General features: G+C 44.7%; 1 protein-coding gene across 6 annotated transcripts in view; it reads right to left on the bottom strand.

The window, feature by feature from the left end:
• Kif13a (kinesin family member 13A) overlaps positions 1 to 25,342 on the bottom strand; it is a 213,424-nt gene that overhangs the window by 116,157 nt on the left and 71,925 nt on the right. For all 6 annotated transcript variants that reach the window (XM_045136321.1, XM_045136320.1, XM_045136323.1 and 3 more), the window contains exon 3: positions 14,801 to 14,813. In XM_045136321.1, coding sequence (XP_044992256.1) covers positions 14,801 to 14,813 — 13 coding nt within the window. The remainder of the gene's footprint in view (positions 1 to 14,800; positions 14,814 to 25,342) is intronic.

Below are 25,342 nucleotides of genomic sequence, written 5' to 3'. Positions count from 1 at the left end.
CCCTAGGGGTGTAACGTCTGCTGTTGTCTGGCTAAATGTTTATACTATGCTTATCAAACTGCCCAGTAAGCACTTCGGTTAATGTTCACACCCTTATAATAACGCTACTCTCACTTTTGGTAGAGAATCTTCCCTTTTCAGATGGCAGTGACCTTGGGATGACTCAGAAGGTATCATGGTGATGAAAAGAAATGACCACAGTGCTCAGTACTGCAATATCTCTATCACACCTTCCAAGGCTCAGGGTTTAATGTGGAAGAGGTGGCGGAAAGAATGTAAGAGCCAAAGGAAGGGCAGGACTCCATACAACATGCTCCCTCCAGACACAAAATGGCCTGGATATCCATGGCCTCACAGTGCCTAACACTACCCGCATAAGACCATCATAAGAGGAAAAGATTATGACATCAAAAGTAAAAGACAGACTGGTTGAAACGGGGAGGGGGTATGATGGACAGTGAAGTTTCAAAGAGGAAAGTGGGGAGGGAGGGTATTACCATGGGGTACTTTTTAAAATCATGGAAGTTGTTAATAAAATTTTTTAAAATAATGTTATTTGAAGAAAAACTGAATATATGCATCCAACTTTTGCAATATGAATCAAAGCCTATCTTGTTTTAATTAGTTTCTTTAACTCAATGTGAGCTGAAGTGCCGTTCTCTCATACACGCTTTCTGAGCCTACTTCCTGTGGCTGACCTGTATGCTGTCTAGTTGGCCTCTGTGCAACACGTACGTCTGCTTAGGAGTCCTTTGTTCTGCTGCAGTCTTCTCACAGGGACAAAGGCTTCCTTCTCCGCATTCACTGAACAAAACTACCTTGGGATCTTATGTCTGAGAGCCACTTCCTGCCGACTTATCTCTTCATCAATCCTGTGACTCGGTATTTTCATGCTGAATGGCTGCTTAAGATAACAGCACTGACTACGGAGCAGACCCTCAGCCGCCCACCTGCACTTCGTCAGAGCTCCACGCTCACTTCCGTCGGGAGAGTGACAAGGCTGCGTCACCCACGAAGACACTATGCAAGTTTCCTTCTTCTGTGTATTCTGTCAAGGGTCAGCCTCCTCCTCAGCTCTGTGCTCCCCACCAATGACTGAGAAGTCATCGGGTATGCCAGGGACCTCAGTGCACAACTCAGGGAAAAACGGAAAGAAGCAGAAGTAAGCGAGCCCTTCTGTTGCAGCTTAAAGGTTCTAAAAGGTTATGGAACCTTTAGGAAGTGGAGCTTTACTGGAAGAAGTGGATCACTAGGGACAGGCCTTGGCAGTTTATAGCCTGGTCCCATTTCCTATCCGCTCTGTTTCCTAACTGTAGACACAATATGACCACCTGCCCCACACTCCTGCTGCATGCCCAGTCTAATGTCACAGATTATATTCCCTGAAACCATGAGCCTTCCTTTTCTCTTAAGTGGCTTCTTTTTTAATGTATAGCCCAGTCTGGCCTTGAACTCCTGATCCTCCTGCCTCCCAACTGCTTAAGAAATATCCTACCCGCATGCGCCACCTCAACCAGCTTAAATGGCTTCCTCTCAAGTATCTGGGCACAACAACTAATAGACCCTTCTTCCTGAAATTTTCACTTTCCTCCCAGTCCCAGTAATCTGTGACTCATTCCTTGTCAAAGTAACATCCTTCACTGTTTCCCTTGATTTCTTCTGTGTAATTCTTCTGGTGTGTGTGCTACATCAGAGGACAGTGGCAGTTCTCAAATTCAAGCTGTCTACTTAGGTGAAATTGTGTGAGTGTGTGTGCACAGGCATGGTGTTTTGCGTGTGTGTGTGTGGGGATAAGTAGGTATATGTAAAGAGAGATGTATGTGCCCCATGCGCACACACGAAGAGAACAAATAAGATCAGCCATTCCCCTCCACGTCACGCACGAGGACACCAGCCATCCCCTCCATGTCACACACGAGAACCTCAGCCATCCCCTCCATGTCACACGAGAACCTCAGCCATCCCCTCCACGTCACACGAGAACCTCAGCCATCCCCTCCATGTCACACACGAGAACCTCAGCCATCCCCTCCACGTCACACACGAGAACCTCAGCCATCCCCTCCATGTCACACACGAGAACCTCAGCCATCCCCTCCACGTCACACACGAGAACCTCAGCCATCCCCTCCATGTCACACACGAGAACCTCAGCCATCCCCTCCACATCACACACGAGAACCTCAGCCATCCCCTCCACGTCACACACGAGAACATTACCATCCCCCTCCATGTCACATACGACAACCTCAGCCATCCCCTCCATGTCACGTATGAGAACATCAGCCATCCCCTCCACGTCACACACGAGAACATTACCATCCCCCTCCATGTCACATACGACAACCTCAGCCATCCCCTCCATGTCACGTATGAGAACATCAGCCATCCCCTCAATATCACATATGAGAACATCAGCCATCCCTCTCTATGTCACTCATCTTCATGTTTTTTGAGGCTGAGTATTTTAGTTTTTTTCTTTCAGCCAGATGAGAATTGCTGTGGCTCACTGGTCAGCCAATCTCCACACTCCATAGGACTAAGGTTACGGGTGTGCATGGCCAAGCTCAGCTGTTTATGTGGGTGCTGGGGAATCAAACTCAGGACAAATCAGGCCCTCATGTTGCATGTCAAGTGTTGTTACCCACTGACTGGTCTCTCCATCCCCTGACTTTTTTTTTTTTTCCAGGTAGGGTCTTACTCCAGCTCAGGCTGACCTGGAATTTACTATGGAGTCTCAGGGTGTCCTCGAACTCACGGCAGTCCTCCTACCTCTGCCTCCCGATTGCTGGGATTAAAGGCGTGCATCACCACGCCCGGCATCCCTTGACTTTTTTACCTGAAGTCAGGGCTGTGGCGAGTTGAGTAAAATGCTGCTGCTGCTCTGCTTAGCATGCATCACAACTCAGTTCACAGCAGCTCCTTTAGCAGAGTCAACATGACCTACTGTGGGCGCGTCTCCCCTGCTAACACTACAGACCCTCTTGTAGAGTGCTCATTGGGCCTAAGCACATTCTCATCTCAGTGGGAAGTTTGCTGAGACCATTCACTTCTTTATTCCTTACCTGTACAGGATATAAGCAGATGTCCAGAGAAAAGCCAAGACAAAAAGAAAAAGAAAAAGGCCATAGAAGAGTTGCTGCAGAAAGTAAAGTTAGTGCTATGTTGGAAATATTCGTGTGAAACACACTTTCTAGCCCCAATTCCAAAACCAAAAGGGCTTCCAATGGAGAAGGAGTCTGCTCTGTGTAGACTCGGTCTGCTTTGTATGAAGGGGCGGTCTCTCTCCTCGGCCTTATCCTCATCCCCTCTCTGAACAGTAAATCACTATTCACATCTGCAGACCCAGTTGTCATTCACGGGCTGTCTCTTTTTGGGGGGTTTTCAAGGTGGGGTCTCACTCTAGCTCAGGCTGAGCTGGAATTCACTATGTAGTCTCAGGGTGGCCTCGAACCCACAGCGATCCTCCTACTTTTGCCTCCCAAGTGCTGGGATTAAAGGTGTGCACTGCCATGCCCAGGCTCCCTACTCTCTTTGAAAACCACTCCTGAGATCTCTGCAAACCTCCATCACTCCACTCTCAGGAATACTAGTTTGCCAAGGTGCTGTTTTGTGGTTACTTTTCAACTTCATTGATTTGCAAGGTCATGATGAATATGAAGGACTTGTTTTGAGTTTGTCCACATTTCACCATTCAGCACTATGAGAACTGAGCCATACCAAAAGACAAGGAAAGTTCTATGATTTGTTTTGTGTTGAAATGTTCCTTTAATGCTAAGTTCCAATGCTTTTCTTAGTTTCCTCTCTCCCAGCATCAGAAAAGTAAAGAAACATTAACAGAGTTGCCCATCACTCTGTGCAATGAATAAATGTGAATTTTAAAAAGGAAGAGTTATGGGGCCGGAGAGATGGCTCAGTGGTTAAAGGTACTTGCTTGCAAAGACTGCTGGCCTGGAATCAACTCCCCAGCCATCCACATAAAGCCAGATGCAAAAAAGTGGTGGATTTGTCTAGCATTGTTTGTAGCCACAGCAGACTCTGGAAGGCCCATTACCCACCCACCCACCCACCCACACAATAAAATAATTTTAAAAAAGAGTGAAACTTCACTTATGCTACACAATCTGCGGGGCAGCTCAGCACAGAAAGTCCTGATCACTAATACTGCTGTGTGCAGAAGTCACATGGTAAGCCACAAACTCCAGCCTCCCCAGCTGCCCAGAAGCACAAAGATGAGCACCGGAGTCATCAGCCTTTCTTAGCTCCACTTGCAGCCGCCCTCCCTTTCTGTTTCAAAGTCTGTCTGGCCACTGCTGCCTTTCTTCAACGTGATTAATCATTTCCTTTACATTTGCTTTTAACTACACACCAAACAATGTCTTGGGTTACAGTCAGTATTGCCCAACTGTGAAAATGTCAAGGCATCTTAAAGACTAAAATCAAACCAACATCTGCTGTAGATCTGTAAGAAATGAGGCATTGCCCTGGTCTCAGGGAAACCCCCCCCCCCCCCGCCCAGCCCTCACAGGAGGCTCTGCAAGTAAAATCATAGACTATGGCTCCAAGTTCAGAGGGCATTTACTCATTCGAGAACTCCCTTGTAAGCGAGGAAGAAAGAACTAGTTCTCTCAAGTCCCATGCCAGTACCTCCCTAGCACGGAGCTTCCACTTTACACAGGACACGGATAACTAGTGGCACACACTAACTCCGGAGAACATTCTGCTCAGTAGTCCATGCTTAATTCTTTACCATTCACTTCTAACATCTGCCTCACAGGTTGTTGAGGGTGGGAGGAAGGGGCACCAAGAGTGCACAATCTGGGTTTTCAGTTTCTTTCATGCCCTCATTACTTCTTGAAAACGGAGCCATTCAACCTCCCCAACAGTGCATTTAAAAGGAAATGTGGACACTTCCAAGGAATTCCTTCTTTAAAAAAGTCACACACACTATGGCCTACTAACTATCTCTAACACATCATTATAGTTTCTCATTACAAAAGGAAAACCAGAACTCATTTACCATGACATTGCCTACCATGAGCAGTATCAGGATCTGGTTCTGCCCAGGACCTCACCTCCTGAGCCTGCCATTCCCTGCTGGACCAGGTGTACCCAGCCAGAAACAAGGAGGCTGGGCTGACTTTAAGACCACAGGTCCCCCGAGTCTACGGAACCTGAGGCAGCCAGAGGTTGCAAACTTCTACACTGAGTCAGTGCGCTCTGGAAAGGAGTGAGGAAGGGTTTCTCTCCAGAGGATGACCGGCTGGTAGGATTCCAGAGAATCTCTCTGGTCAGAAGGCTTTCACTGTTCTGGATATGGATATGGAACATTGCTGAGAAAGGAAAGGAAGATCTTTACTTTGGGGGCCCTGATCTCTGCAAACTTGTACCTTGATATCTGTATTTGCAGCAGCCTTAGGCATTCAGTGAGAGCTCCCAGCTCTGAACAAAAGCCAGGGAGGAAGGGGAAAGGGGCAAAGTCTACAGAAATGTCAAGATAAAAACATAAAGTGACAGGTTACTGAAGGGTTTTGTGTATGTACGGTGGGCATGCATGTGGACCTGCAGGTTTACGTGAGTGCGCGTGCGTGTGGAGTGCACAGATTGATTTCAAGTAGTTTCCTCAATCACTCTCCACTTACTTCATTTATTTTGGAGGTAGGGTTTCACGCTAGCCCAAGCTAGCCTGAAACCCACTCTGTAGCTCTAGGGTAGCTTCAAACTCAGTGAGCTTCTGACCCCAGTCTTCCAAGTACTGAGATTAAAGGCATCCCATGCCCGGGATGCCCCTTTATTTGCGGGGGGCAGGGTCTTTCAAGTAAGCGCAGAGCTCATCAGATTCGGTCAGTCAGCAAGGCCCAGAAATCCCCTTCCTCCACCTCCCGGGCGCCAAGACGACAGATGGGCTGCCCCCACCCCCGCCTGCCTCTGTGTGTGCTAGGGGTGTGAATTCAGGTCCTCCTGCTTGTGCAGCGAGCACTTCACGGGCTGAACCATCTACCTAGTCTCAGTTGTTTGTTTCTTGAAAACTTGGGAATTAAAAAAGAAAATCCCACTTTTCATTGAAAATTTTCATATAAAAAAATTTAAAAATAGGATTGAGTGACAAAATGTGGCACATAGCATTATTGTTCCACATGACTCTGCTCTCCCCAAAAGAGGATTACATGTCCCTGCCTAGTGCCACATGCCCTGTGGATGGGGAAAGATGTAAGTCCTGCCCCTACTGACATCAGGGACATCAGGTCTGACCACGTGATTCCCATGCTGGCTCCCAGCAATGGCTCTATCCTAAGCCTCTGCAAGGTTCTTTCTTTTACCTCTTTGTCACAGAGTTAGCAAGTCCCAGACAGAAACGCTTCCTTCAGAAAGGAGCTAGGGTAAAAGTGACATGGTTCAGAGCCACAGCTGACCTTGGCTGAGATGTAACTTTAGAGAAATAAGCCTCTGTTGCGTGTCACTGCCGCGTCACCTGGCATACGCAGCCTTACAAAGTGGTTCCTGTGCCATGAGCCGTGTCTTCTCTGTGACCAGCATATCCTGCATCTGAAGTCAGATGAAGCCCACGTGCTTCTGGTCACATAATGAATGCAAAATCCCAAATAACCTTTCTAGCCCACAAGATTAAGATTCAGCTCTGAGCCTCTACAAGCTAACCTTTCTTTTTTCTTGGTTTTTATACTTTTCCTATCATACACCCCACACTAACAAGAGTGTATGTAATTCATCATACCAGTGCTGGGGACTGAATGGGGAGGGTTATGCTGCCCTTGAGTTCACGTGACAACAGCAGCTTCCCTGGAACCAAACACAAGGGCACAAGCATTCAGGGTGACAGTGAGGCTGCTGCTTTTATCTGGGAAGAAAACAATCAAAGCCAAGGACAGATGCTGGAGAGATGGAAGCACTCAGCCATGTGTCTGCTCTGAACAGAGCTGGCCAGTGAGAAGACAATGTGAGATACGTGTGCAATTTAAATGTTTCCATGGGTGTGTTACAAAGTAAAAAGAGAGAAAATAATTTTAGTAAAACATATATTACTCAACACAGCATATAGAAAATATGTCACATTTTCCTTTTTGCCCTGTATTAATCAGAAATCTGCTGTGTGCTCTACACATGCTGCACATCTCCATTCACATCAGCCACACACAGCATACTCAAAGGCCACTGTGGCCAGCTGGATACTGACCAGAAGGGTGCAGGTCTGTAATTCATCTCCTTTAGGCGTAATGCTTTATCCTCACCAAAAGCGAACAGGCTAGAGAAAACAAGGACCATCACAGAACGTAACACCAGACTGAGCAGAACCCATCTCAGGTGGGAGAGCTGCACACCAGGTTGGCCGCCTCCTTCCCAAGCAGGCATGGTGCACAGCTACAATCCCAGTACTCAGGAGACTGGTGGGAAGACCACATGCCTCAGCCTACTGTGTAGACCCCTGTCCCCCAAAACATCTCCAACCTCCCTTGTCCTCTAAAACAAACCAAACCAAGTTAGAGAGAGTAAGTTTAAGAATTCCCTACCATATGGCAGCACCACTACTGAGCAATGAGCACCTGGTTCTCACCTTGCTCGTCCTGGCTTTTCCTCCTCCTCCCACTGCCCAAAGTAGGATGAGTTCAAAGCTGCCAGCCACACCTTCTAGTCTACTAATGCCCTTCTTCCTTGACCACCCTCAGCTCTCTCACTTTACATTTCTTATAAACTATACAAAATCATTGTTCATAACAGAAAGAGTACACATCAATTTTCAGTGATCATCACTTACCATTCTCACTATGGTGGTCTGATTCAGGTGACCCCCATAAACTTGGGTATTCTGAATGCTAGGTTCCCAGCTGATGGCAATTTGGGCATTAAAGCCTCCTGAAGGCAGTGTATTGTTGGGGTGGGGATTATAGCCAGTTTCCCCATGCCAGTGTTTGGCACACTCTCCTGTTTCTGTTGTCCATCTGATGTTGGCCAGGAGGTGATGTCCACCCTCTGCTCATGCCATCATTTCTCCTGACATCTTGGAGCTTCCCCTTGAGTCTGTAAGCCAACATAAACCCTTCTTTCCCACAAGCTGCCAGCAATGTCGGGAGCCATAGAGCAAAAGCCTCTCCATTTTACCTGGGCCTGCTCATAAGCTGACTCATTACTCAGAAAGCTGGTCCATCCAGCTTTCTGTTAGGTACTTCTGGAACCGGTCAGCAGACTGCTTACAGAATCTTATCTTTTGCAAAAGGCCAGTTTATGGTCAGGATGTGAAACCTGGTGCAGTCAGGATGTTAAGCCAGTGAGGCAAGATTAGATGAACACCTAATTACATCCCCTCTAGGTTTCCTGACAAGTCCTTGCCCTGGCCACGTCCCCTTCCCCCTACAACCCTATATAAACCTACATGTAAGAATAAACTCTTGAGGCCGTGACAAACATCTAGCATGGTCTCCTTCTTGTGTCTGTTTGCCTACTTTCATTCAGGTTGATTTTCACCTCGCTTCTTTGTTCGACTCCCTGCTGGCCGGGGCAAGCAATGCGAACTTGACTGCAACATTCACATAATTAGACATAGCTTTAATAGTTGCCCAAACACAAACTAATGACAAGAGAATCCAACTTGATGGCGACACCTGTAAGAACCAGGCAACGCTTTCTCTTTTGTCATAAGCACAGAGAGACCAGCAGGGACAGGGGCCAAGCAGGCATTTGCATCTTATTGAGAAGGGATTTGAAGCAGTGAGTTTTTTGGGCTCATTCTCTGGCAAGCTGCTCTGTCCATCTTAATAGCTTAGCTGTCCTGAAGCCTTCTTTCTACTTCACCTGAGTGTCCTGCTCAGCAACCCTGCTGTCCTTTCTTTCCTTCCTTCACTGCTCTTTTCACTGCCCACACAGCAGGGCCTTCTCCAGAATGTCACACAGTCGGGGTGACACCTCAGGGAGCCTTTACAGATTAGCTTCTCATACTTAGCAACATACACTGAAGGTTGCTCCACATGTACTCACGGGTGTCAGAGCTCCTGCTGCGGCATAGCCTTAATCACTTTGGTAATTATGTGGCTTTTATTGTGTGTGGTAGCATCTTGTTATTGTTTTAATGTCCAATTCTCTAGTGACATGATGGAGACCATTTTATCACATGGGCATTTTCAATCTGTACATCATCTTTGGGGAAATGTCAACTCAGATCTTTTGAGTATTCTTCAATTGAGGGAGGGGACACATAACTTCAGGTGTACACGCACTTTTGTGCACATGCATGTACAGGCCACAAGACATCCTTGATGTCATCAGAAATGTCGTCCACCACCTTTGAGACAAGAGTGCTCATTGGTCTAGAGCTCGCCAATTAGGCTACACTGGCTGTCCCATAAGCTCCAGGGCTCCTCCAGTCTCCTGCTCCCCAGACTGGGATTACAAGCATGCACCACCACACCAGGCATTTATGTGAGTGCTGGGGATGAAACAGGTCCTCATGTTTGCAAAGAAAGCACTTTACAGACTAGGGCTCTCTCTAAGCCCACTCAAGTAAGTTGTTTTCCTACTGCTGAGTTTTAAGAGTTCTTTGCATAATTTCAACATCCCTTATCAGGTATTCTATAAATACATTCTCCCAGCTTGTCATTCCACTCAACATTGTCTTTGGAGATGTTTTTATTTATTTATTTTTAATTGTTTTGTTTATTTTATTTATTTATTTGAGAGTGACAGGCAGAGAGAGAGAGAGAGAGAGAGAGAGAGAGAGAGAGAGAAAATGGGTGCATCAGGGTTTCCAGCCACTGCTAATGAACTCCAGACGTGTGCACCCCCTTGTGCATCTGGCTAACATGTGTCCTGGGGAATCAAGCCTCGAACTGGGGTCCTTAGGCCTCACAGGCAAGTGCTTAACCACTAAGCCATTGCTCCAGCCTGAGAAGTTTTTACTTTTAGTAAAATTCCACGACAAATTTTCTTTCTTTCTTTCTTTCTTTCTTTCTTTCTTTCTTTCTTTCTTTCTTTCTTTCTTTCTTTCTTTCTTTTTGTTTTTTTGTTTTTTTGAGGTAGGGTCTCACTTTTAGTTCAGGCTGACCTGGAATTCACTATGGAGTTGCAGGGTGGCCTACAACTCACAGCGATCCTCCTACCTCTGCCTCCCGAACGCTGGGATTAAAGGCATTAAAGGCGTGCGCCACCACGCCCGGCAAACTTTTCTTTCATGTGTCATGCTTTTGGCATTGTATCTAAAATGGCCAGAGCCACAGTCACTTAAATCTTTTCCTGTGTGATCTTCTAAAAGTGTTGGTGCTTTGCATTTACCTTTAGGTCAATGACCCACTCTGGGTTAATTCCTGAAGGATGTAAGGTCTGTGTGTTTTTTTGTTTTTTTTTTCCCCCCCCGAGATAGGGTCTCACTCTAGCTCAGGCTGATGTGGAATTCACTACGTAGTCTCAGGGCGGCTTTGAGCTCACAGTGATCCTCCTACCTCTGCCTCCCTAGTGCTGGGATTAAAGGCATGCGCCACCATGCCTGGCTTTGTGTTTGCTTTTAAACAATATGGATGTACGGTTGTTTCAATAACATTTGTCTCTTCATTTTGACATTTTATACTAATTCATCTTCCCTTTCCTTAATTCTCTTTTCTGCTTATCTGTTCTGTTACAGAATCATAACTAAATTCTTAATTTAGGCTTTGGGCTTTTCAGACTGAGACTTTCTACTGTATTTTTTCCATACCTAGCTTCCTACTTTTTACAAAGTAATTTCCAGGGATTATTTTCAACATTTTTCAATATCGTTTTGTATTTCCTTAAACCCAACAGGTTTACTAGAAGCCTGTAACTAACAAGTTGAACATCTGAAGCATTCGTGAGTCTAGTTCTAGCTCTTCTAGGTTCTGTTGGTTCTTGTTCATATCACGTCATCATGGAGTACTTCTCTATTTTCATGTTCTCAATTTGTTTTGTGGTGCTGGGGGTGAACCTAGGATCTTGTGCACACTAAGCAAGGGCTCTGCCACTAAGCCGCACCTCCAGTCCTAGGCTCTGAGTTGCTAAATATGGCTGTGGATTCTTAGGGACAGTGCAGGACATGTGCCTCTTCCAGGCACTTATGGCCCCTACACTCTAGCCAGCATCAGGGCTTGAGATTTCCTGGATCGTACAGTGATGTAGGATGTGGTTTGTTTGATTATTAAATATCCATTTATTAAATAAATGATTATGAATAAAATGATTTGAGAGAGATAAACAGACAGATATGCATTTACAGAGAATAGGCGCACACCAGGGTCTCTAGCCACTGTAAACAAGCTGGAGTTTGGATGCATGCACCACCTTGTGTATCTGGCTTATGTGGGTACTGGGGAATCAAACCTGGGTCCTCAGGCTTTGCAGGCAGGTGCTTTAACCACTAGGCAATCTCTCCAGCCCTGGTTTGTTTGTTGAGTCAGTGTATCATTATGTTGTCCTGGCTGGCCTTGAATTTGCAATCCTCCTGCTTCAGCTTCCAGAGTGCTAGGATTACAGGAGAGCACCACTATGCCCAGCTTATACAGTGATGTCTGAACCTGACCTTCATCACATGAGAACTGTTTTGCTTTTGTTTTACCTTCCAAACTGGAGTATTCACCCTATGAATTTCACATGTATTAGGCTCTTGTGGTTTTAACACACCCAACTTTATTTTAGAATACTGTTCATGCGCTCTCTGGCCCATCCCATTGGAATGCTAAGCCTAGGTCTGGTTCATGTAGGCACTGTTCCTGACTGGACGAATTATTTGTTAATCTGGATCTGCCTGTCTTCTCTGGGGCTTTGGTTATTTGTGCCCCAAATCTCATGGATTTAGGTAAATTTTCAAAGTTTTAAATTTTTATTTATTTGTGTGGGTAGGTGGGTACATCAGGACTTCTTCCTGCTGCAAATGAATACCAGATGCTTGTACCACCTTCTGCATTTAGCTTATGTGGGTGGCTTACGAACTGAATCCTAGCCATCAGGCTTTGCAGGCAAATGCCTCTAACCACTAAGCTATCTTCCCAAACCCTAACAAATTCTTTTTTGAGTTGATATCACACCGTGTTGCACAGGGTGGACCCAAATTCCTGGCTCAACATCTTGTGGGGCTGGAAGTACAGGTGTATACCATGCTCAATAAAAGTAACTAACTTATTTTCTTTCTCTCTTTCTTTCCTTCTTTCTCCCCTTCTCTGTCCCCTTTCTTTCTCTCTCTCTCTTTCTTTATTCTTTAATATATTTTTATTACAATAATTTGAGAGAGAAAGAGAAAGGAGAGAAAGAGACAGAGACAGAGACGGGGGGAGGGGGGAGACCAGGGCCTTCAGCCACTGCAGCTAAATTCCAGATGCATGCACCACCTTGTGCATCCAGCTTTACATGGGCACTAGGGAATCAAACCTGGTTCCTTAGGCTTTTCAGCCAGGTGCCTTAACCACTAAGCCATCTCTCCAGCCCACTTTCTTTTTTCCTTTGAGAAAAGTTGGAACCTGGCATAATAGCTTATGCCTTTAATCACAGCACTCAGGAGGCTGAGGTAGGAGAATCACCATGAGTTCAAGGCCACCCTGAGAATACAGAGTGAATTCCACATCAGCCTGAGCTAAATTGAGACCCTACCTCAAAAACCAAAAAAAAAAAAAAAAAAAAGGTAGTGTTTAGTAATATATATTTCAGCATGGGCATGAAGATAAGGAGGGCTACTTAGATAAAGGACAGCTGTACACACTTGCGAGTGGCTATGGGCTTCCCGGAGAAAGTGGCCAACATTTCCATTCTTACAAAATCATTAGAAGCATCTTTGCTTTTCTCATATTTTTGCCACCTGCATGGTTTTCACAAGGAGAGCCCTGCATCAACTTCCATGTCTCCTTAATTTTTCTCTTTTTGCATTCATTAGGTTTCAAGAGGATCTATATGTTTTTAAGATGTGCTTCACAGATTGTGTATATTTTAAATATATATATATTTTTAACATTTAAAAAATTTTTTTAATTTTCTTGTTGTTGTTTATTTTAGAGTGACAGACAGAGAGAAAGAGGCACAGATAGAGAGAATGGGCGCGCCAGGGCCTCCAGTCACTGCAAATGAACTCCAGACGCATGCGCCCCCTTGTGCATCTGGCTAACGTGGGTCCTGGGGAATTGAGCCTCGAGCTGGGGTCTTTAGGCTTCACAGGCAAGTGCTTAACCGCTAAGCCATCTCTCCAGCCCTTTAAATATATTTTAACATCATGATTTAGCATGAATTTTATTTTGTGACTTTCATTCAGAATTCTTAGGAACTGTCAATAGGATACTTAGCAAAACCAGCAGGCAACACATACAGTCTAAAAGCAACCAGAACATTCCCATGTACAAAGAAATGGTGATTTAAAACATGTTTTTGGCTTCTTTTCAACCTTGGTGTCTTTCCTTTACTAAGCAGCCATATGTGGGATTGCTCAGAATTATATTACCTTTTTCTTTTCTTTCTTTCTTCCTTTTTTTTTTTTTCTAATGTGGGTACTGCATATTGAACTCAGGTCCTTATGCTTGTAAGACAATCACTTTACCAGCTGAGCTAACTCTCCAGCCCACACTGCCTTTTTCTAAGAGAAAAGAAGTAAATCTATCACTAGACTGATCATTTATGTCAATAGTGTAATAAAGTGTTGGATAGAGGGTGCTTCTGTTCTCGAGGAATGGAGACATTTTCTAGGTTGCAGAGTTTAGGGATTCTATCTATGCACATCCCCAGTTACTCAGAGAGAATTTCCTCGTCGTCTAGGTTTGCCCAGGATGCCTGGTAGCTGGCATTTCAGTAACAGATTTCCTCCTAATACATCTCCTATTACTTGTTCAGTATGTGCTTTCCTCGCTGGGGCTGAATCTGTTGGTACCAAAGAAAATGCCAATGATGCTTATAATAAATCTAAGGCATGAAACAACGTTCAGTGGGTTCCTATAACCCAGGAGCTACGCTGGAATCTTTTTCACAGCCGCAGAGGAAAGTAAAGTATGGATCCCACATTCTCACATACCCTAGCTTCTGACCGTATTGTAAGTACAGCCCGAGTGTGCCTAGCTGCCATCCCAAGAAGCACAGCTATAGTCAGCATCATTGCCTGGGCTGGTCAAATCTCTGGTTATTTTTGGTACTAAGTGTTCCCCTAAAACTCAACAAGCTGTTCACTGGTAACAAAAGCCACCTTCCTTCATTTAGGGACTGGCCACTCAAATACCTTCTTACCCTACCCCAATTTATTCTTCAGCTTTGGTCTGCCCATCAGTGGAAATGCCACCAAAAGTTGGCGTGAGCAGCATGTACTGCTGCAGGAAGTGCTCATGACCAGCTAGGAACTCCAATGGCGCTCAAAGTCTGTGGTGGGCTGGATCTCTATCTGAAGGTGTGGAAGGTCTGTCCGAGCCATCCTCACAGCGACATCTCATTCTGAGAAGGGTTACCATGCTTGTTCTTTAGCTTTTGAGGCTGGTCACCGGACACCGTCCCGGTTCCTATGCTCACCCAGCTCGTGAGCTGACAAGCACCTGCTGGCTCATGATCCTCAGACTTTGCCATCACCAACAAAACTGAACCACACACCTGACAGGCGGGTCTGAGGCCCTGAACATCTATTCTGAATGAAATAATGTGCTTGTAAAGGTAGAGAGATAATCTAATTTTATATTATTTTATCAACACGAGTTGTTTGTTCACACCCCAAGTTCCAGCCAGAATACCGCTTTGTCTTCTGTATTACATTCATCGGTTCCTGTAATGAATTAAAACTCCAGGCTTCTGGACACTATGTCAGTATACCCGATTCCATGCCAGCACTTACCTTGGGAGGTTTTCTTCATGAGGCAAAGAACAGAATTCAGGAGCAGATACAGAAGAAGGACGTCAACACAGCCGCCACATCGAGGACAACAATGAAAGAGAGAGAGAAAAAATAAGGTAAATTCAGCAAGTTGGTCACAGGATCTAAAAGATGAGATGACAAAAGTAAACACATGTCCACTGGCCTGAGGTGATAAAGGCACAGACTTGGACACTCACAAGGACTGGTAACGAGTCCAAGAAATGGAGTGAAAGAGCCCAAGAGTAAAGAAATGCTGTATATGAATAAAAGCTTTTAAATCAACTTAAATTTAAATCCCCTTCTCTTTCCCTTCTCTTCCTTCCTTAAGACAAGGTCTCATGTAGCCGAGGCTGCTCTGCCTACGTAGCCAAGGATGGCCTTGAACTCCTGATCCTCCTGCTGCCACCACCCGAGTCCTGGGATGATAGGTAGGTGTCACACCGAGTTTTGTGTGTTGCTTTGAATCAAACTCGTGGCTTGACACATGCTAGGCAGGCACTCTACCAACTGACCGACACCCCAACCCTAGACTTAAATTTTCTTAAATTGCTGTTGAAATACATTGGTATTTTCCTTTAGTAGGTAGACATACTCTAACATATATTTGTCACTTAAAACACAAGGTTCTGGTTGACAATTTTCACTTTTTCCAATAATGAGAAATTTAAAAGCAAGTTACAGCCTTTCCATTCTCCAACTATATACGTACCTATTATTTTGATCATGTGAGTGTATGTGGTACATGTGGTGTATCTGTGAGTGTGTATGGTGCATGCGCACTAGTGTGCTGACATGTATGACCTATGCACATGGGGGTGGAGGCCAGAGAAGGATGCTGGGTGTTTTTTTTTTTGTTTGTTTGTTTTGTTTTTTTACTTTTTGGTTTTTCGAGGTAGGGTCTCACTCTAGCTCAGGCTGACCTGGAATTCACTCTGCATTCTCAGGGTGGCCTCGAACTCACGGCAATCCTCCTACCTTTGCCTTCTGAGTGCTGGGATTAAAGGTGTGCGCCACCACGCCTGGCTTGGATGCTGGAGTTTTCTTTCACACCTGTGCTTATGTCCCTGAAACAGAGTCTCTCACTATTTTTTCTGTTAGACTGGCTGACCAGGGAGCGCCAGCCACACCTCGGTCTCTGTCCCTTCCAGCGGGGCAATCACAGCTACGTGTGGCCATAATTGGCTTTTTGTAAGGTGCTGGGATCAAACTCAGGCGCTTGTGCAGTGAGTCCCCGCTTTTTACCACTGAACTATTTCCCCAGATCCATATGTGCTTTTATAATATTGACTCTCTTTTGTCAGTATTTAACCCAGAGCCTTGCTTGTGCTCAGCAAACACTCTACCAGTGAGCCACACCCCAGTCCTTATAATGTTCATTTTTTCAAGTTAATAACCCATAACGATTAAAATTACACCTAAAGAAAATTCCAAAAGAGGAAAGTTTTCAAAGTAAAAAAATATTAGGTTGATGTGCTTTGCAAATATTTTCTTTGTGTATAAAATTTAAGAGTTAAATTTTAATTTGTAAAGAACGTGATCCTAGGGTAGTTCTTGGCCTTCCTGATGTAACTATTCTTTTAAAATATTTGCACATGTATGTGTGTATAATGTGTGGCATGTGTGTCATATGCATACCCTGGGCATGTGCATGCATAGGCATGTATTTTCTTAAAATGAAGAATCTTGTGAGTCCCAGCAATCCTCCAATTTCTGCTTTGCGAAGGACTTGGCTTACAACCATGGGTGGCCATGCCCAGCTGTTTACATAGGCTCTGGGCACTCAAACGCTGGCCCTCATGCTTCACAGGAAGTGCTCTTTCCCACCGATCATCTCTCCAGTGGAGTTGTTCTTATCAACCTCTGATATCCTCCGAGATTGTAAAACTTGTGAAAGAGAAGTGAAGAATTTTCTTATGGCTTTAGTTCTTCACAGGGGACAGAATGAGGAGGATCAGAAAACGGAGCAGGGGTAGCACGTGCCTGTAATCCCACCACTCAGGAGGCAAAGGCAGGAGGATTGCTGTAAATTCAAGGCCAGTCTGATTTACATATCAAGTACCAAGGCAGCCAGGGTTAAATGATGAGGCCTTATCACAAATAAATATATAAATAAGTAAGTTTCTGCTCAGAAGACATGGAACCAAAAGGTCTGGGCAAAATAGCAAGGTGACTGCTCTTCATCACTGTGTTCACAGAAACTCCAAAGGTGCCACAAGAAACCCAGGGCACGGATGCCACAGACAGGTGGACGACAGTGCACTTCTGAAAACAGACACGGTTACACTTCTTTTTGGGTGCAAGCTGAAACATCACTTTCTTGGAATTCTAGGAGTTAGCCAGAAGGGAATGAGCCTATATGCCCGCCAATGTCATTACCTCAGACAGGGTGGCACAGGGTGGAATGCAATTTTTGTCTTCAGATGTTTTGTTGAGTATAACTGTATCTCCTGGTGTTCTTAGGCAAGTCTCAACATAATTGCACGTGCAGCCAGTAAAACAAACATTTATAGGTAGTATAATAAAAACACAAAGTGTTTTTAATGCAAAAAAGTTATGAGTTACCACTGTACACACAAAGCTAGAGACTTTTGTCAAATATTTCCTAAGTGGAACACTATTCTAGAATGCATTTATTCTGTGAAAGGAGAATGAAAATGAAAACTGTATCCCCTGTTCTTTTTATGAAGTTTTTTCTTATTTTGTTTAGTCTTTTAAAATTATTTATTTATTTCAGAGAGACAGAGTAAGAGAAAGAGATTATGGGTGTGTCAGGACCTCCTACCACTGCAAATGAACTTCAGACACAAGTACCACCTTCTGAGTCTGGCTTTATGTGGGTATTGGGGCATCAAACTGGACAAGCAGGTTTTGCAAGCAAGTTCTTATAACCACTGAGCCATCTCCCCAGCCCTTGCTGGATTTTTTGAAGTCATTTAAATCACTGCTTTATGCAGCAAAGGAATGTCACTTGGGTTACATTAGACAATATTTGAAATGGCACATACCAAGACTCTGAGTAGCCAACAAGATCGATACCAAAATCCGTGGATGCTCAGGTACCTTATAAAATGGTGTACGATTTGCATATGACTGATGAAATCTTCCTGTATGCTTAAAATTATCTTTAGATAGCCTAATATAACTAAATGCTATGTAAACAGAAGTTATGCTATACTGTTTAGGGGAAATGGAAGTCTGTACATGTTCTGTACAGATATTTTTTCCTGAATATTTCTGATCTGCACTGGTTGATGGAGAGGATGCAGAACCCATAGACATGGAGGGCCAACCACACAGCTGCCCATTTCAGCTACAGTGAGCCAAGGAGCCAGGGAGGGACAGGCCAGGGAGCACGTCAAGGAGCCCCAGTCACCATATGCATCTTCACAATACAGCCACTAACTAGCAACAAGGAGTTCGGTTTGTAGCTAAAAATATATATACTAACTCAGCTGCTCAAAAGGACCATTACCCTTTCTTCATTTCTTCTTAGAAATCCAACCTCATCGTAGCCTTTAAACTAGTTTTTTAAAGTATTTTTTATTTTTATTTATGTATTTGAGAGAAAGAGATACAGAAATAGGGAGAGAGAGACAGAAATAAGCGCACCAGGGCCTCAAGCCACTGCAAATGAACTCCAGATGCCTGCACACCATTGTGCATCTGACTTATGTGGGTCCTGGAGAGTCGAACCTGGGTCCTTCTGCTTTGCAGGTAAGTGTCTTAACTGCTAAGCCATCTCTCTAGCCCTAAACTATTTATTTTTTTATTTTTTTTGAGGTAGGGTCTCACTCTAGCTCAAACTGACCTGGAATTCACTACATAGTCTCAGGGTGGCCTCAAACTCATAGCAATCCTCCTACCTTTGCCTCCCTAGTGCTGGGATTAAAGGCATGTGCCACCACACCAGGCTTCTAAACTTTTTTTTTTTTTAAGAGTGAGGGAGAATAGGCAGGCCAGGGCCTTAGCCACTACAGTCTAACTCTAGACACTTGTGCCACTTAGTGGGCATGTACAACCTTGTGCTTGCCTCACCTTCGTGCATTTGGCTTACATGGGCTCTGGAGAGACGGGTATGAGTCCTTAGGCTTTGTGGGCAAGTGCCTTAACCTCTCAGCCATCTCTACAGCCCGTCTGAACTATTCTTAAAAGTATGTTCCTGGGGCTAGGAGATAACTCAGTGGCTAAAGGCTCTTTCTTACAAGCTCGGTGACCTGAGTTTGCTCTTCCTCAGCACTCACAAAATGTCTGTGATTCCCAATGTGCCTATGGCAATGGGAGGTGAAACCAGGAGAATCTCGAAGCTGATAAGCAGCATGAGCAAAAGAGATCCTGTGAAAGAAATGAAAAAACAGCCTGAGGTTGTCCTTTGACCTCCACTCATGTACCATGGCATGCATTCCCATTCATACATACACATCATACACACCATAAACACACAAAAAATAGAGGGGTAAAGTACATTCCTTTTCCTTAGGACCTGATCTTGAAAATTATATATTAGGAATAACAGTACACTTCTGCTACCTTCTTTTATTGTGTTTTGACTGCTTAAGAAAGGAGAAGAGGAAGGAAAGAAGGAAGAAAGGAAAAAGGAAATCACAAACTCATTTGCTGCTACCCCAATTTATTCGTTATTTAAGTGTAGGAAAAGGATCCTTGTTAGAGAAGAAAACCAATCTCTTAGTTCATTACAATTCATATTATTTACTGGTAAAGTTTTCCTGAGGTATAAATTCAACGATGGGCAGCTATGGTGCTCTACTTGAGAACCACAGTTTACTACCCAAATTCCCAGAGGTTGTTGCAACCCATTAGAGAGATTCAATTCTCCTGGAGCAGAAGTTACACACTGGAATAGCATTGTCGAACACAGCTAAATAAATCACTCAGTGTTAGTGGTCTTTATTCCTTTATTGAAAGCACACCTCCCCTTTTTCATATTTGACAAAGGGCCTTGCTCTTCCTCAGCACTCCAGGTCCAGGTTGGCCTTAAACTCTAAACCTTCCTGTCTCCACCTCTCCACGAGTGGGATGGTAGATATGCACCATGCTTGGCTTCATAAAATTTGTTTCAATGTTTATTTTTCCTTCACATAAATTAAGATGTTGGGGGTTGTAATTTGATTCCCTATTTGACAACTTTTAGACCCTTCCCTGGTGTCCCCGCTTCACTGGGTATCGGCCCAGCAGCAGTCACATGGGCGCTCAGGTCCGTGAGTTGCTTTGAGCACTCCATGGATACCTTGAGGAAGCTACACTCTTTCACTGAACTGCTTGCACAGCCTCCCCCGCCCCCCCCACCCTGCATCTCAAGTCTATGTGAACTCTGAGTGACCCAGCAGTTATTTTCACTCAGGTCACAAGAGGAACACATTCTGCATAGCCCAGGAGAAGGCCCGTGATTGTGATTGTGCAAACTTAGTCCTTCATTTGCATGCTGTGATTGGTGCAAACACTCCCCCTGGGTGGCTGCCACATTCCCCTACTGACTATCTAAGCAGACTGCTCGGCTCACCCCAGTCTCTGAAACACCCTCCGTGCAGTCCCCTGCACTGAAGGTTCCAGAAGGTAGCCAGGACAGACACCACAGGAGCAGTCACAGCAGGCAACAAAGGATGGCAGGAGGAGGACAAAGGTGGGAAAGCGTGAAGAGCTAGGGCTGAAGGAACCCAAAAGTGTGTGAAGGGCTTTGGGTGCCCTGAGAGCTAAACGCCATATTGGCCTGGGTCTAGGGCTGGCGGTCCTGTGACTCCGTGCCCAATAGCTGGAATACCAGCTGCTTCTTGTCATTGTTCTTGGGCTGAGAGCCCCAGCACCCAAGGCCTCTTCAAGAGCCATAGCACTAAACCATCATGTGCTGCTGCTGGAGGCCAGGGTTCTAACAGCTACCAAGTCAGCCCAGAGCAAGAAGCCTCCAAGCTGACCCCTCCGCCCTACAGCAACAGGCCCTTGCTCTCGGGGAGTGGAGCTGCTCGCTTGTGGGTCTGCCAGTTCAGCTCCTAAGCTCTGGCACTCAAGTCCCAGGCTGCCAGCTCTGGAAGAGTTTTGCCTCATCTTCCCATCATTCCTATCCAGGTAATAGAATAAAAGGATCCTAACCAGCTGATTGGTAAGTTATATGTCATTAACTTACAGCTGTGAAAAAAATTCCTAATAGGAGTAATACTGATTCTCGGGCTGGGAAGATGGCTCAGTGGGTCACAGCACAAGTACAACAAGAAAGAGAGCCCCAGAGGGCCAAATTCCCCCCAAGTTTGATTCCCCAGCATCTATGTAAATAGCTGAGCATGGCCACGCATGTCATAACCTTAGTCCTGTGGTGAGAGGAGACTGGAGAATTGCTGGAGCTCACTGGTCAGTCTGACCAAAACCCAGCAGCTCTAGGTTCAGGGAAGGGCCCCGTGTCAAGGAGACAAGCAGATGAGCAGTAGATGAGGAGACCTGATGTTTTCCTGTGGCCTCTACACATTGCACACGGGGCATGCATCTGCAAACACACATACCACATCACAAACTACATGCACCAAAAAAGGATGATATTGATACCATAATAAAACCTAGCACATGTTATCTTTGGGGAAACAGAACTCATGACACTATCAAGTGTGGAAGTAAAAAAAAAAAAAAAAAATCACACAGACAAACTATAAAAGTAACTTAAACGTGGGCCGGGCATGGTGGCACACACCTTTAATCCCAGCACTTGGGAGGCAGAGGTAGGTGGATCACTGTGAGTTCGAGGCCTCCCTGAGATTACATAATGAATTCCAGGTCAGCCTGAGCTTGAGTGAGACCCTACCTCAAAAAACCAAAAAAAAAAAAAAAAAAAAAAAGGAACTTAAAGGAGGCCAGGCATGGTGGCGCACACCTTTAATCCCAGCACTTGGGAGGCAGAGGTAGGAGGATCGCTGTGAGTTCAAGGCCACTCTGAGACTACACAATGAATTCCAGGTCAGCCTGGGCTAGAGTGAGAACCTACCTCAAAAAAACTTAAAGGGAGGCATGAGGCCGAGATGGTGTCAGTGCTCCAGGCTTCTCCGTAAGAAGAAAGCGGCAAAGCCGTTCCCTAGAGGCTGACTGCGCAGGAACGGAACACCCGGAACTTCCTACTGGATGGCTCAGACGAGGCAGCGGCCGGCACTAACCAGGCCTGCTCTGCGTGCAAGCTCGCCCTGTGTGCCTTGGATGGAGCCTCACTCCTTCCTGTGTGGACCTTTGCACACATAAACTCTTCAACATTTTAATGGGCCAAAGTTTTTCCTTTAACAATATGGGAAAAGGTGAGGTGAGGCTGAATAACAGAAACATTAAGCAAATTCATCATAATGAATATTAAATACAGTCATGTACCACAAACAAACATTCAGGTCAATGTTAATGCACACAGAGGTTGCAGTGCAGGGAGATTCAGTCAGTGAGTACACTGTACCTGTCTTGGTTTGTGTTAAGTACATTCTATGGTGTTCAAACAACCATAGGTCATTCTCTCAGCTGATTCCTGTTGTTAAGGAAGGCAAGCCTGTGTACAGGCTTAAAGTTGAGGCCCTGTTTTGATCACACCAGTCAAAGCTATGTATGTACTTCTGGGAAACGTGCCTAGCTCCCTTACAAAAGAACAACGTTTCATCTAATCAGCCGGTGGACTGAAAAGAGCATTCCCTTCACTGACCTAAGATACAGATGAGGTACATATTTCTTCCCAACTGGAGCACACATTAACACCTGGTTAAAGGTATGTTTACTACTGATTTGGAGAGATGGCTTAGCAGTGAAGACATTTGCCAGCAAAGCCAAAGGATCTAGGTTCAATTCCCCAGGACCCACATACCAGATGCACAAGGTGATGCATGTTTCTGGAGTTCGTCTGTGGTGGCTAGAGGCCCTGGTGTGCCCATTCTCTCATTCATATTCTCTCTCTCTCTCTCTCTCTGCCTTTTTCTCTCAAATAAATAAAAAAAAATTAAAAGTATGTATACTCCTGACTTCTCTCCACTGCCACATCTACCTTCAAAAGATGCCTTGCTTTTAATTATGCAACCACCCATAAACATTAGGAAATTTTTCCTTGTATTGCAGAGAAACCAAGCGGATCCACACAAAGGGCTCATTTGGCACTGGCAAGGTCAGAATGCTCTGGATCAGGAACTCTTAGGTGTCGTGCCAGCTACACTGGCGGTCATACTGCAAAGGAAGCACGGAAGCTTCTCTCCCTGCCCAGGGCAAGCAGGACGATATCTGCATCACCTGGACCACGTGCAGGTGCCATATGATTTGTGTGATTGACGTACCTGTGACCACAGTCTCCTCGCTCTGCCTGATTACTTATCCCATGCTTCAAGACTTCGTTCGAAGCTCACCTGTCAATTCCTTATCACCAGGTGAGAGCACCTTCTCTTCTCTACAAATAGTACCCCAGGATTCCCATGAGCAACATAACACTTTGGTGCTTGCTGCTAAGCATGCAGATATGCAGGCTGCAGTAACTTTGATGGATACGAGTCTCCTGCATCTTAAAAACTTAAACCCTTAACAAACGCCATGTCACATACTGCTCTCATAATCCCTGTTCCTAAGCTTATCTTTTTGGGTAGGGCTCGACATATAACAGGAATTCAGAAATAAGTTTTTATCTTTGTCACTAAACATAATCCAGATGTGAGGATTTAGTTAAAGCACCATCACAATCCCACATTTTGAGGACAAGATTGCCCACATTTAACTATGCTAAAGACGTCGGAGGGCTGGACATGTGGTTCACTGGCAGAGTGTGTGCTTAGTGTGCATGCACGAGGCCCTGCATGTTTCATTCCTTACACCAGGACGATGAATGAATGAACAAACAAACAAATGCGAGAGATTGACAAGAAACAGTATTTGCTGGGAATACAACTCAGTGGGAGAGCATTTGTTACTACACGTGAAAGCCTAAATCAATTCCCAGCATCACAAAAATAACGACTAAAAAGCTCCACTATTTTGGGTGACTTTTTTTTCTTTAAATAGTCCAGATGAGCATTTTATATAGAGTGAAAGTTCAATGGGATTTTTACAAAGGTCACACCATACAAAACTTCTGAGGTCAGCTAACGTGAGACGCACACCGGACCCAGTCAATGATGGCTCACTTTATGGCTACAACATGCTAATAAATGTGGAAAATTCCACAGCACAGTGGATATAACATTCCAACAGTAGTATTTCCAATACTACCAGAGTGTCCTTTGGGATGAGCATCTTGAAACACATTTTGAGTACACAAATTATTGGTTTAGACAAGCTGTAACAACAAAAAGGGGCTTTTTGGCTTTTTTTTCATGGATACTATGGGATTTCAAGGTTTTGTCAAAAATATTTTCTGGATTGGAGAGATGGCTTAGTAATTATGGGCCCTTACTTCCAAAGCATAATGGCCAGTGTTTGATTCCTTAGTATGCACTTAAGCCAGATGCACAAGATGATATGTGGGTCTGGAGGTTGCTTGCAGTGGCAAGAGGCCCGGATGTACACATTCCCCTCTTTCTTTCCCGCTCTGTGCTTGCAAATAAATTAAAAAAAAAAAACTTTTTAGAGAGAGAGAGAGGACATTTTTGCTAGGTATACATTATCTGACAGGAGACTAACAGCTACTATCTATAAAGACCTCCAACAATTAGACACACACACAAACATTCAATTAATCAATGGGCCAAAGAACTCAATAGACAGCTTTCAAAAGAAGAAATACAAATGGTCAATAACTATTTGAAAAAGATTTCAGTGTCCTCTTTAATCACTAGAGAAATGCAAATTGAAACCACATTGAGATTACATCTCACCGCAGTTGTAATATGAACAGCTATCATCAAGGAAACAAATGATAACAAATGTGGGTGGAGATGTGAACAAGCAGAAACCATTATAAATGGCTAGACCATGGGAACCCTGCTTAGTGCAGGGTGAGCATTAGCGCCATGATAAACTACTCCTGGCTCCCAGAAAATTCAAGAATCTCTTCCAAGGTACTACTTGCTTTATGGGTAAAATGCAACAGGGCCTCCCTCTCCCTAAGTCTTCCAAAGTATCAGTCCCCAGCTGACTGGAAATCCAAAGGAAAGGGGAAGAGCCTGCCACACGCTTTTCCAGAGTTAAAAACCATTTCCCAGTCTGAAAGATGCTGAGGTTAGAAAGCAAACTGAAGCCTGGGCTGGAGGTGCAGACCTGTAATCACCGCTTCAGGGAGGTTGAGGCAGAAAGATAGCAAGTTCAAGGGTTTTTTTTCAGGGCTGCAGAGTGAGTTCAATCTCAGTTTGGGCAATTTTGTGAGACCTTATCTCAAAATTTAAAAAGGGCTGAGCACCTGTCTACATCATGTGCAAAAGCCCTAAGTTCAATTCCTAGGACTCCCCCCAAAAAATACTGAATGCTATATTATTTCTAAATTACTTTTAAGTGACATCATTTATAGTGACTTTTGTTTTACACAAAAATGACATTTTCTCTTCTGAAAGTACATTGCTGCCCAGGAGCTGAGCAAAAGCA

This window comes from Jaculus jaculus, chromosome 17 (genome assembly GCF_020740685.1).
Source record: "Jaculus jaculus isolate mJacJac1 chromosome 17, mJacJac1.mat.Y.cur, whole genome shotgun sequence".
Taxonomy (NCBI): Eukaryota; Metazoa; Chordata; class Mammalia; order Rodentia; family Dipodidae; genus Jaculus; species Jaculus jaculus.
The sequence above is the reverse complement of the archived record's forward strand: the minus strand, read 5'-3'. Positions and strand labels throughout refer to the sequence as shown.